At 55.1% G+C, this 13,361-nt stretch overlaps 1 protein-coding gene across 4 annotated transcripts; it reads right to left on the bottom strand.

The window, feature by feature from the left end:
• Positions 1–487: 487 nt before the first annotated feature.
• Adamtsl5 (ADAMTS like 5) lies at positions 488–8,364 on the bottom strand. Of its 4 annotated transcripts, none has more exons than XM_051177385.1 (14): positions 8,153–8,360; positions 7,355–7,423; positions 7,119–7,217; positions 5,917–6,108; positions 5,719–5,810; positions 5,457–5,517; positions 5,214–5,322; positions 4,133–4,260; positions 3,552–3,663; positions 2,996–3,082; positions 2,747–2,910; positions 2,419–2,617; positions 2,262–2,333; positions 488–2,123 (listed from the first exon to the last, which is right to left on the bottom strand). In XM_051177385.1, exons 4-14 carry the CDS (start codon positions 6,046–6,048, stop codon positions 1,822–1,824), a joined length of 1,458 nt encoding a protein of 485 aa, XP_051033342.1. In that variant the 5' UTR covers positions 6,049–6,108; positions 7,119–7,217; positions 7,355–7,423; positions 8,153–8,360; the 3' UTR covers positions 488–1,821. The 4 variants fall into 4 exon arrangements, with proteins under 4 accessions (XP_051033342.1, XP_051033343.1, XP_051033344.1 ...); XM_051177386.1 differs by having other exon boundaries at positions 5,917–6,103; XM_051177387.1 differs by having other exon boundaries at positions 7,132–7,217.
• Positions 8,365–13,361: the final 4,997 nt, after the last annotated feature.

Here is a 13,361-nt window from a genome sequence, read left to right as displayed (position 1 = left end):
ACAGTGGAAGGGAGGGGCCCTCCTCATGCCAGAAGCAGACTTTGTTTCTCACCTTGGCCTGTTAATGTAAACCACAGATCAGCCATGTATGGGTTAGGTTAGGATTGGGGGATACCAGGGTAGTCTTCATTACATAGTGAGTTAGGGTCTAGCCTGGGCTACATGAGACCTTACCGACTCTCCATCTCACTAAACCAGGAAGTCATGAATTTGGCCTGACTGGCCGTCAGCCCCAGGATCCTCTGTCCAGCTTTTTACACAGCTCCAGGGGATTTGAACTCAGGTCCTCAGGCTTGCGGAGCAATCATTTTTCCACCTGAGCCACAGCTTTGGGCCACTCTATCTACTTTTTATTTTGGAACAGGTTCTTAAGTTTCCCAGGCAGCCCCGATGATCCTCCTGCCTCCACTCCCCGCTGGGATCACAGTCCTGGACCAGAGAAGCCTCTTCCTATGGTTTTATTTCTATTTACTAATGACTCTCAATGTTTTCAAATTAAAACATCCCCCCTCTTTATTGGTTACCACAAAGATCCAAATTTGAGATGAACAGCATTTGTGGGGATGGCTACCTGTCATTGGAACCAGCAGGCTGAGCAATGCTGCAGTCCAGGGGAACATCTGGCCTCTGTCATGTGCACTGGCCTCAGCACCAGGACCTGGCCAGAGATGACCTGTCCTGGTCTCTAGTGTCACCTTAGACAGCCATTATGGGTGGGTGTGAGGTCTCCAAGACCTGCTGAAGCGGGCCCCTGCCAACCATCTCCCAGCCTGGGGGATTCAGCCACCAGGGGGCGCTGGGACCCCACAAATCCCTGCAGACCCCCAACTACAAGTTTTGTGGAATTTTGGAGAGATTCTTGGTGCTCTCTGCACCCCACCCTGTGCCATAAAAGACTACTACATAAAGCCCTATTTTAAAAAAAGTGACCCTCTTCTTACCCCATAACAGTACTGCACTTCCGCCTGGGTCTCCACATACAGTCAGTGCTCAGTAAGTATTCATGGGAATAAGAGTTCACAGACAGAGCTAAGAGATGGGAAAACAGAGGCCTTTGGAAGTCTGAGGTGACTGACTGCTCTGCCCTCAAGAGTGCAGTTGCAGTCAGAGGCCAGAGGGGCTCTTGGGAAGAAGCAAGGACAAGGTTGATAGTCCAATGGCCTCTGGGTCCCAGAGCTGGATGGTCACTGTGGACAAGTTAGACCACATGACAGAGACAGGACCCAGACAGGACAGCTTTAAGGAATGCCTCACTGGGAATGGTTTGCTGAGTGGCCATGATGTTCAGAAGCTACAGTGAACTCAGCCTGAATAGAGAACAGGACAGGAGACACATAAATTCTCATGCTTCCTGTGCTGGTCTGGTAATGGGTTCAGTGCACTGGGAGGCAGGGTCAGGAAAGGATGGTAATGGGGTGTCTGAGCACAGTGGCTGCCACTCAATTGGGGGTGTCCTCACACCTGAACAGCTAAGTAATGGGAAGGGCTTTGCTCTTTTTCCAAGTTCTTGTGAAAATTAAATAGTAGTTTAAAAACGGATGGACCAAAGTCTTTTGGTGGAAAGGAAACCAGGATCTTGAAGGTCCTTAAAGTTCTTGGATACAGCACAGGTATGTCTTTAGTCCCAACACTCGGGAGGAGAGGCAGGGGGATCTCTGTGACTTCGAGGCCAGCCTGGTCTATTCAGCAAACTCTAGGCCAGCTGGGCAAGGTTAACATACACAGTGAGAGACCTTGTTTCAAAATATACTGGCAGGAGATTTTCCCGAATTAGTTGCGACACCAGAACAAGAGCCTGGTGAGGCTCCAACCTCTGGGGGTTTAGACTGGACAGCGCCGGGCAGCCAGGCGAAGTCTGCTGTCCTCTGCAGGACTCCAGAGCCGAGCATAACCAGCGTGGGGCAGCAGTAGCCGGTCCTGTGTGCCATCATGGCTGACCAGTCGCCTGGCAGCCAACAGGTACTCTCGATGGGGAGCCAGTGGTGGGCAGGGACAGTGGCCTGGCGCCCACACATACTCTCGAGTGCGCAGCGGTGAGCGGCTTTTATAGATGAGCAGGATACGCACCTCATAGCGCGTCTCCTGGGCCTGGCGGTGCCGGCCCAGCACGCGGGCCTGGAACACTGCATAAAGGTGACAGAGGGTCAAGTGGGTCCTCAGGCCGTTGAGTCAGCTAAGGTCAACGGAGAGCGTCAGAGCAACTATCCAGGAGTTAAGGATCATGGGGGTTAGTAGAAGGGGCCAAAGGTCAGGAGCCTCACCAAAATCGCTGCCGCAGTAGTGCAGAAGCCGGTGTGCACGACCCCGGCTGTCAGGGCATGGCCCGCAGGAGTCTACGGGGTGGGGTGTTGTGAGTGACACGGTCCTTGTCACCTGCCTGATCCCCCGTCCCCCTCCCCTCGCGTTGTTCTGTCTCACCTGGTGCCAGGGATGCAACCTGGGCAGGGATGGCCTCCCGGACCACAGGGGTCTCTGCAAGCTGAGGCTCCACCTCCCGAGGCTGAGGCTGTCGCAGGGGCCAGCTCAGGGCCTGTGCCTGAGCCTGGAAGAGACCATAGCGCTCCCGGGGCAGCCAGAACTCGAAGTGCACGCCTGGGTTGGGCTCCCGCAGCAGCACCTGGAGCGGGAGGGCGCTCTTGAGTTGATGGCCCACCCTCCGCCTCAGGCCGCTGCCTCCCCATCTAACTGACACCAGTGTTCCGCCTCTGTCCCAGGCTCCCGCCTCAAGTCATCCACGCCGGCCCACCTGCAACAACAACTCCTGGGAGGTGGGCCCGATCGCCTGCAGGGTCTCTTCCGGGCTCGCGTCCCGGGTGTAGACCACGCGGGTATCCGCGACCTCGTAGGTGCCAGGCGGGCTGAGCACCCCGTCGCCATTGATCACGTAGTGCCCGTCGCGGGCCACCAGAGCTGTAAGGAACCAGTCAGCCTGTGCTCAAGGGAACTGCCTGTCCCCTACACCCCAGCCTTAGTTTCCCTAGACGCCCCGCGGTACCCAGGTGATTATGGCTGCGCTGTGCCACGCGAATGTGTCTGGCGCCCTCGGGGATCAGAGTCACGTTCCAGTAGCCGGCGAAGGCACCTGGAGTAGGCAGGAGGTTGTGGGTATAGCGCGGCAGGATTTCCTGGGATGCGCTATTGTGCGCATGGGTGTGCAGTAGCTGGATGCACTGGGACGTACTGGGGTACCCCGGGCAGCGATGCTCTGAGGTACATAGGGGAGAGATGCTCTGGGGTACACAGAGCAGGGGTGAGCTGGGACGCGCAGGGGAGGGATGCTCTGGGGCTGACAGTGGCGAGGTGCACTTTAGGTGCGAGAGTGTGCACAGGGAAGGAAAGCTCCGGATTAAACGAGATGCTACTGAGAGGCGGGGGAGGGGTTAAACCTGTTCGAGAGAGGGTGGGATGCTCTGTCAGGGGAAATGCTCGAGGAGGGGGTCCTCGGAATGTCCAATCAACGAGTCTTGGCTCCCGGGAGCCCGACTTGTTAAAGGGACACCCCTCTCCAGGATACTCCTCAATGGCATGCTGAGGCGGGACGGGGCAGTCACCGGCGTCGTGGAACACGCGCTGGACGAACAAGCACGAGTCGTTGGCGCCACCGCAGAGGCCGCAGCGGTCCTCGAGAGCGCCGGAGCCCAGCAGCCCGTCACAGCCGGTGCTCTGCGAGTGACACTGGGTCAGGATGGGCGGGGAGCAGTGAATGGGCGGGGCTAAGGGTAAAGAGGCAGGGCTGGAGAGCGCACGGAAGGGACCTAGTGAGAGCTAAGCAAGGTGGGCGGGCAGGGTCTGGTGATAAGGTCCTGTAGTGGGCGGGGCAAGTTGTGGTGGGCGGGGCCTGAAAGGAGGAAGGGCCTAGGCAGAACCCAGGTAGGATTGGGGGAGCCACGAGCATGTGACTAGGGGGTGGGTGGAGCCGGGCGTTAAATGGGTGTGGCTTGAAGGAGACGGAAAGAGGGGCTTAGGGCCCTGACCTGGATGATAGGCAGGCTGTAGTTTGTAGGGGCGGGACTTATATAATTGGCTGGAGGCAGGGCCACATATAAAGGCGGGGTCTTAGGGAAAGGAGAGTGGTGGAGGGGGGATTGAGGGGGGGTGAGGGGGCGAGGAGGGGGAGGCAATGGGTCCTCACCAGACAGCGGCCTGCTATGCAGAGGCCCTGAGACCCCGGGGTGCAGGGGGTGCCATCCAGCACACGGCCGAAGCTATGGTAGAAGGCGTGGCCCTCAGCCAAGCAATTGAGGTCACACAGGTTAGGTGCTGAGGGTGGGAGGGGTGTGTGAGTCCCGGGCCTCCATCCCATTTATTGCCAGTCCCTACAGCCAGCTCATTGTAGCTCCCCCAGCTTAAACTAGGAACGCCAGCCCTCACCTGCAGCTTCCTTCCTCCACGCTCTGCCCTCTTCATGGCCCACCTCCACCCTCCCCTCTCCAGGCCATGTACTTTTTGTTTTTTGTTTTATTTTTGAGACAGGGTCTCTGTACTACTAATTGCTTTGTAGACCAGACTGGCCTCGGACTCACAGGGATCCACCTGCCTCTGCCTCTCTTGCCCTGGGTAAGGCATCCTACACCCCCAAGTCTTCTCCATTCCCCATTGCTCCATTTCTCCAAGCCCTGCCCCTCCCATGCCACACCTCCATTCCCTTCCCTCCTTCCCATTCAGGCACAATAAAACTGCCCTGGAGCTTGGCTGTATTACCGGCCTGCAGGGTACCTCAGTTTCCCCTCCCTGTCAGATGAGACCTGCAGGTTGGCTGACAGCAGACCCTGCCGGTGACAAGGCCAACCTAGTCAACACTGTGGGGGTGAGATGGGGCAAATGCAAGGAAGCCCCAAGAGTTGATGGAATGTTCTCTGTTTTAGGCTGGTCTTGTCTGTCTCCACCACAACAGCCAGCCGCTGAAGCTGCCTGTCTCCCTTCAATGTGGAGGCGTGATGCCCGGGGCACCCAGTTATATAAGCTGCTATTTTCAGCTCCGTGCGACAACATTTCCTGTTAGTGGGATCAGCTTGAAAACTATTGGCCTCTAGATAAAACTCTAAGTCACCCCTCTGCCTGGAGTTTGTCCCTGTGCAAAGGGACCACTTTCTTCCTTCACCAGCTCCTATAGATGCTTCAAACCCCATCCCAATGCCTGCTCTTCTGGGTATTTCTTAACTCCTTTCAAAGTTCTCTTTTTCTTTTTAACCCCAGGAGGTCAGGTTACTCACCCCCATGGAAGGGCACCCATTGATAGGTCTTCTGGATGCCCAGGACAGGATGGCCATTATAGAGAGCACACTGCAGGTCTCGGAAGGGTATTGCCCCTGGGGGGCAGTTCTGAGAGAGGAGATAGAGAGAGAGAGATCTGGGAAACCAAGTAGGGATGTTTGCAGTGGGTATGAAAAAGCATAGGGATGTTTGCAGTGGGTATGAAAAAGCAAGAGGGAGTAAAGGCGGACCCTAGGCCTTACCGGCTGCTGGCACACCCGATATTCATGGCTGTCCCCCCAGCAAGGTTTCTCCCCAGGAAGTCTACAAGAAACAGAGTGGTCAGAGTATAGCAGGACTCCCCTACATCAGGGACCCCTTCCCATCACCCGCCAGGCCACCCTCCGCCCCCACCAGCCCCACCCGCATTCCAGCTGGCTCCATGGGATTAAAGGGCACACTGCGTGTGTGGGCAGGCAGAGGGCGCGGCCCGGCAGGCGGCAGAGGGAGGGGCTCCCGGCTTACTGGACACAACGGCGGCTGCGCACCGAGACGCCCTGGCCGCATGAGCTGGAACACCTGCTCCAAGACCCCCAGGGCGTCCATTCCCCCAGACCCTACTTGAGGGCAGAGAGGAGAATCAGCCCAGAGGAAAGCTGGGGTCCCCCCTCCTCCGCCACATCCATATTCCTATGTGCTTCCTGGGTTCCTTCACCCCTTTACCTGAGCAGTACCCCCCAAATGACAACTCAGGAGGGTCCACAACAAGAGCAGAAGATTTCGGAAGAGGCAGTGTCTGAGGGAGCACAGGATTCCCAAGAGGCAGTGACCAGCAGGATCAGGGTGGATTGCCATCTCATCCCTGGCTGGCTGTGTGATCTCCGATGGCGACTAAACCTCTCTGTGCCTTCTTGTCTCTAAAAAGAAACGAGGTAACAACAGCCCGGCCCTTTTCGGAAAGCTTTGTGAGGGGGTTATTGGCTCAGGTCAGGCACTCAGTAGGGACTAGGAAATTTATTGTTACTTATTTAAAAATTAATTTTATAGCCAGGTGGTGGTGGCCCATGTCTTTCATCGTAGGGCTCAGGAGACAGAGACAGGTAGATCTGAGTTCGAGGCAAGCCTGGTCTACAGAGTGAGTTCCAGGACAACTAGGGCTACACAGAGAAACCGTTTCTTAAAAAACAAAAACAAAACAGAGGATTTATTTCTACTTAACGTGCAGCGCCTGAGGATGCAAAATCGTCATCTCCATTTGAGCTGAGTCAGGTTACTGTTGTGAGCAGCCTTGCAAGGTACTAGGAAGCAAACGTGAGCTCTCTTAAACAGTGGGATGAGATCTTGAACCCTAAACATCTCTCCAGCTCTTTGTTTATTTGAGATGGGTCTCACTGTGTAGCCCCAGGCTGGTGTGGAACTTTCCAAGTAGACCAGGCTGGCCTCCAACTCACTGAGATCCACCTGCTTCAGCCTCCCGGGTGCTAGGATTAAGGTGTGTGTCACCATGCCTGGGTTATTTAATTTTTAATTTTTTTTTTTTGTAGCCCAATCTAGCCTTAAATTCCCTAGGTAGCTGAGGGTGACCTTGGTCTCATTTCCTTTGTGCCTTCCCTTCTAGTTCTGGGACGACAGGCATTAGGTGTTTGCCTTAGGACCTGGCTTCTCTTTCTTCTTCTTCTTCTTCTCCTCCTACTTCTCTTCCTCTTCCTCCTCCTCCTTCGAGACAGTCTTGTTCCGGTAGCTCAGGTTAGGCCTGCCTCAGCCTCCTGGGTCATGACTAATAGGCCTGGGCTGCCACACACTCAGCTTAATCTACTATTATTATTGGTAGTGTGTTCTTTTCTAATGCACACAGTAGGTACCTAATGCCAACGACAGGAGGAATCCTGTAAGGACAGTGTTTGGGTAGCGGAAAGTTTATCCACCTCTTCCATCTACCTTCCTGGATGGCCAGGAGCCAACCATTCCGTTTCCTCAGGCCTCTATTTTCCTAGTTTGCCCAGTGTCCATGCATCTCCGAGACCCTGTAGAGGGGGCAGCCAGGGGGGGCTCATTCAGAAACTCGGTATACAAAGAATGCCACCCTCCCAGCTGCTTCCCAGCCTCTGGGGATCCCTCATAGCCTAGGGAATCTCCCTGTGGTGAGGCGTGTTAAGCTGACCTGGCCTCTTTCCAACATGTGCGTCATGATTTCATCTGCCAGGGGTGTGGGCTGCTGTGCCCAGCGGGTCTGCAGAGAAAGCAGGCAGGGTAGGGTTGAGTAGAGTCCTCAGTTTCCCCATCTACATGGACAGGATGAAGTCATTCTCAGCCCACACCCTCCTCGTGATCCGAGCCTGGCAGGCCAAGCCAGGAGGGAAAGGAACCAAGGCCCCATGAGTCCCTTCTGGGGCCAGGGCCAGGAGCTCTGAAGGGCACACAGGATCTCAAAAGTTCCGTTCAGCAGCCTGCAGGGTCCAGGTACCTGATAAAGGGGAAGGCCGGAGGTTCCCCAGCCTGGCTGGAGCTAGGGTTTCCCCGGTTGTCAGCTAGTCTGATGCTGTCATTCCATTCTTTAGAGCACTTTGGGGACCGAGGTGCCTGTAGAAGTTGGAGACCCTGGGGAATTGCTCCTCGATGCCCATCGGGAGCCCGTCCTCTGAGGCCCTAGAGGCTGGGCTTGCTCGGGAAAGAAGAGAGGCTGCAGAGGGGACTTGGCAGTCCCACAACCCCTTCGTGGGGAGCCTCCTACCCACGCCTGTCAATGCGCTCTCCGAATCAGTACACCCATCTCCTGCACTGGCATAGAAGTCACTGGACAAGCCAGTCCTCAGAACCTCAGTTCCACCCCGGAGGAAGTGCAACCTCCAAACTCACCACCATCCTAGGGATCGCTACTTTCGGCCCAAGGAGGGAAAGAAGCCAATTACATTGTTGCTACGCCAGCTGGGACAGTGGCAGGATGAGAAGAGGGACTTACCGGCTGTTCAGAGCCCAAGGCAAGGCGTCCAGGCTTCCCTGGGACGCCCCAGGGACTGGCGGAAGCGGCGGGGCCCCGAGGTGCGGGACTGGGAATTCAGTCGGTCCCTCCCACCCGGGCCTCCCAGGCGCGCCCAGGCTGGGGTCACTGAGGGCGCAGGCCCGGGGCGCCCTCGTGCGGCAGGAGAGGGTGCACGCGTTGGGCATGGAGCTGAGGCAGGGGACTGGCTGACTGAGCCCGGCAGTGTCGTGGCTCAATGTTGGTCCTGGTATCCTGGGTGTCAATGACATTGGAAAATCTAGCTGCGGTGCGCTGCGCAGGTGTGTGTGTGTGTGTGTGTGTGTGTGTGTGTGTGTGTGTGTGTGTGAGAGAGAGAGAGAGAGAGAGAGAGAGAGAGAGAGAGAGAGAGAGAGAGAGAGAGAGAGAGAGAGAGTGACCGGGCAGCACTCAGAGCCAGGGAATGTTCCTGGAGCTGGGGTTTGGAGTGGATACTAGGGTGCACACTAGGATGCCCTCCCACCCTGAGTACCCCATCCTGGTCCGCATCACCCTGCAACCAAACTCTCCACACCAACCCTAGTCCCCATCATCCACTCATCCCAGGCTCCTCGACCTGTCCCAACTGTCCATCTCAGGGACTCCCAATTCGGTCCCATCACCCCCAATTAGACTTCCCCACCCTGGTCCCCATTTCCCCTAATTAGTCCTTCCCGTCCTGGTCCCCATCTCCCCTCTATAACCAGACTCCCCACCCGGGTCCCCAGCATCCCCTCACGAGGCCCCAGGCCCACAGGCCCGCTGTGGGTGGAGGGACTCTCCCTGCCACACATTCCCCAGCGCTGCCGTCACCGATGCTCCACCCAGTCCCGCCCTCCAGGCTCGCTGCCAAGGCAGTTTCCCTTGCCTGGTTCTGGCCTCAAGTCCTCCGCCTCAGTTTCCCCAACTCCGGTACCCAGTCAGCTTGTTCTGGATCCTCCAAAGCTCCTACTATTCCCATCTCCATGGCGTACCCTGGCAGCCCGGTGGAAGTTAGTGACACTGCAATGGTCAGCCCTGTGTGGACCGTGCTGTTCCTGGGTGCTGAAGTTGCCTTCTCTAGGAAGCCCACCTGGATGCCCCGGTTTGGAGTGCTTTCCCTTCAGGGCTCAGTGTCTCATGTATGCAGTCCCTGAAAAGCAGACCGCCTGTAGTGTCCACTCCATGCAGGGCACAGTGCCTTTGTATACTCCTGCTTCAGGGCCCAGCAAGGGACAGCCATTGGAAACATCTCAGAGTGTATCCACTCAGTGTCGTTTTGCAGGCTCCTGTGTGCACATAGCTGTAGGCAAAGCAGCCAGTTCCAGCATGGGGAGGAGGCCACCCTTGGCCCTCACTCCAACTTCAATCATCCCATTGAAGAAAAGATTTAAGGCCTAGCATGGAGTGTCAGAAGGGGTCCCACTGAACAGGGGTCAGAGAGAGGGATGGTCTAGCCCGGGCCAGCACAAAAATAAAGGACAGTCCTGAAGTCCTGGTGTGGGAGGAAGGCACCTCAGTGAAGCAAAGATGAGGACAGTGTGGGGGAAGGAAGCTCAGGCAGCAGACTGATTTCCCGGGGAAAAATGCAATAGGAACTGTGCTTTTTTTTTTTTTTTTTTTTTTTTTTTTCTCTGTGTAGTTTGGAGCCTGGGATTCTGTCCTGGAACTAGCCCTGTAGACCAGGCTGGCCTGGAACTCACAGAGATATGCCTGCCTCTGCCTCTCAAGTGCTGGGATTAAAGGTGTGGGCCACCAACACGGGGCAGGAACTATACTCTTTAGGGGGTGCATTTAGCGGTCACTGAAGGGGAGGTACACATCAGGCACCATGTACTTCATGATACGTGTATACAGGAAGCATTGTGTTTTGCAGGATGTGCATACAGCAGGCACTGTGCCCGGCATGGCAAACATATACTATAGGCATTCTCTCTTGTGGGGGTAGTATACAGCAGGCACTCTGCTCTGCAGCCACTGCCTACAGGAGGCATTATGCCCTGAAGAGTGTGTCATTGGATGTGGTTCTTTTCCCAGAGTTCCTACAGCAGTCGCTATACTCGGTAAAGCAGGAGCGCAGCAAAAGCGCTGCAAAAACTGAGCCTTGCAAGGAGCCATACAGCGAGCACTGATCCTACCAGAGCATTCACTGTAGGTGCGGAGCTCAGGAGGTGTGTTCGGAGCAGGCGCTGTGCGGCGCCTCATGCAGTCCCGCCTTCATCTGGCAGAGGGCGCAGCACAGCACCAGAGTTCCTGCTGTCCCAAGAGTTGCTGCTGGGGACAGCTTAGCCCCAAACCTCCCAGCCAGCTGGGTCCTCACCCTCAGAGCGCCTAGGACCCATTTCCCCCGAGGTTGGGCCAGAACGAGATGCAAACAGGGAACAGAGTGTAGTGGGCTCTTGACTACCATATGTTCAGGGTCCTGGGCTTACAAACCAAATGGCCAACAGCTTGGCTTATGCTCTTTAACATTTATCAAGAGGGTACAAGTGGGCTTGCAAAGAGTTTAAGGTCATCCTCAGATCCATAGGATGCTTGAACCAACCTGGGCTACATGAAATTCAGTCAGGAGCTGTTACAAACACTTGGCATCCCAGAACTTAGGAGGGTGGATGCAGGAGCATCAGGAGTTCAAAGTCATCATTAGCTACAGAGTAAGACTTCCTCAAAAAATCAGGAAGGAAGGCTGAACCTCGTCAGAACTCTCCTGAGGTCCTTGGGGCCTGAGGCCTTGCCTCCTGGTTCCCCGGGTGCTCCCTCATGCCTCCCCAGGCCCTGGGGTCCCAGCACTGCTATCCAGACTCTATGCCTCTCTGGGGCTCCTGGCTGTCCCACGGCACAGGAATGAGGGGGACAGAACAGGACCCACATTGACCAGGTCATCTTGTGTGTTTGTGAGTGTGTGTTGAGGAGCTCTGGGCTCCTGTCTTCCCTGTGGGGTGCTAACTGATGGAGGAAACATTTTGTTGTCTTTTGGCTTTTCCCAGTGGCTGGCACTGGGCTCATACACCTGGTACCTGCTGCATTGTCAGCCCAAGAACTGCAGGGAGGCAGAAGCAGGGTCTGAGAAACTGGAGTTACTGGATCTAGCATGATCTGAAGGCAGATGACTCAGTTGTTGTCTACTTTGGCAACATTGGGTTCAGTTGGCTTCTGTGTATGCATGCGTGTGAAGGCCAGGATGAATTTCAGGTGTCTTCCTCAATTGGTGTTCCCCCATGTTTTTTCAAACAGGGTCTTTCACTCTCTGGAACTCACTGGTTCTCCTAGGCTGGCTGGCCAGGGAGCCCTGATCCTCCCCATCTCCAACTCCCCATTGCTGGGGTTATAACTGTGTATATTATCTTGAGACATGATTTCAAATAGCCCAGGCTGGACTTGAACTCTTTCTGTAGCAGAGGATGACCTTGACCCTAAACTCCAAATCCTTATGCCTCCATTCCTGAGTTTTGGGATGACAGGTACGTGCTACCATACCTGGCTCAGTAGCTCACTTCCCCTCCCCCGCTACACACTCAGCTTTTTCCCTGCCATTAGCAAAAAGACCCACACAGACAAAAACAGATTACTTCTGCAGAAACCTCACCAGTTCCAATGTCCACACAGCACCCTGCTCAGCAAAGTTGATCAATGTCCCCACTTGGAGGTCAATGCCATGTCTGGAAGGGTAAAGGATTTGGGGAGGGGCCTGTGCTGCAGGAGCCCAACCTGCTGGTCAGTGGCACCAAGGACACAGATCCCCTGAGGACACTGAGACTCTCAGCAGGAAGGCAGGAGAGCAGGGATACCTCAAGGACAAATCAGACCTTGAAGCTGCAGGTAGAACCACTTGGGGGCAACAAGGGGTAGGTGAGATTTCAGGGCCTACCCCTCAATTCTCAGCACTCAGGAGGCAGAGGCAGGCAGATCTCTGTGAGTTCGAGTCCAGCCTGGTCTACAGAGTGAGCTCCAGGGCTACACAGGGAAACCCTGTCTCAAGAAAAGAGAACAGAGGTTGAAGAGAGGGCTCACAGAGTTTGCTTCTGCCAAGTTCAGCTCCCAGAACCTGCATTGGGCAGCTCTGGGAGAATCAGGGTGAGGGGGGTTGGCAAGTACATGCCCATACCCATACCCAGACACACACAATTAAAAATAAAATAAAAATTCAATAACTATAAAATGTAAAAAACAAAGAAAAAGTCAGAGCAGACCCATTCAGCAATAGAGAATTGTTTTTTCTCTTTTCAAATTTTATTTTCATCTTATTTTTTAATGTGTATTAGTGTTTTGCCTGCATTTATGTCTGTGTGAGGGTGTTGGATCCTGGAGCTAGAGTTACAGACAGAGCTGCCATGTGGGTGCTGGGAATTGAACCCAGCTCCTCTGGAAAAGTAGTCAGTGCTCCTAACCCAAAAGCCATCTCTTCAGCCAGGGGAGTTATGTCCTTGATTCTCCAGTTGCAGCATTGTTCGGAGAGCCTCACTCCTGTTTGGGCTGTATGATATTCCAGCCTTTAGATGGGGCACACTGTGTCCACATCCATCTTGGATACTGGGTTGTCCTGGAAAGATTTGTAATGAGAGTGCTCTGTGAAGATGCCACTATGTGTGCAAAGGCCCTGGGGTAGGACAGGCTGGGTGTGGGTGTGAGAAGTTACAGGAAGACCAGAGTAACCCAACCCTGAGGCTACTACAGCGTCGAGACCTTCTTGAGCGTCCTGGTGGTTCTGGAGTGGACACATGACAGTTGACATCCAGGGTGTGGCCACTGGCCAGTGAGGATGTGTTCAGATGTGGTCCATTGTCACTGTGAAAGTCTCACGGGTTCTGATTCCCCAGTTGGGTCCCTGCCTCAGTGGCCTTGAGAGTGAGCAGCTTCCAATTGGCTCTGCCCAGAGCCCTTGCTTCAGGCTCTGAATTTGAGAGGCTGAGACTGAGAGGTGGGAGGGACAAGAGTAGTTCATATCAGCCCACTCCCACCACCACTGCTAAAGTCACCTTCCTGGGCAGTCAGCACATTAGGTGTCCCTCCTACACACACTCATGCTGGGTCACTTTGCCCAGATCCTGGGGTGTTGGGAACGCTCAGGATAGTCACTGTACTCCTGCCTCTTAGTGCTCGGGACTCCAAGTCTCTGGGGACATTTTGTGAGTGACTGAGGGCTCACGGGTGCAGCCACGTGGAGCCCAGATAGGGACAAGGCACTGTTTCTCGG

The sequence above is a fragment of the Phodopus roborovskii genome, unplaced genomic scaffold (assembly GCF_943737965.1).
Source record: "Phodopus roborovskii unplaced genomic scaffold, PHOROB, whole genome shotgun sequence".
NCBI lineage: Eukaryota > Metazoa > Chordata > Mammalia > Rodentia > Cricetidae > Phodopus > Phodopus roborovskii.
This window is presented reverse-complemented; position numbering and strand designations above follow the sequence as displayed.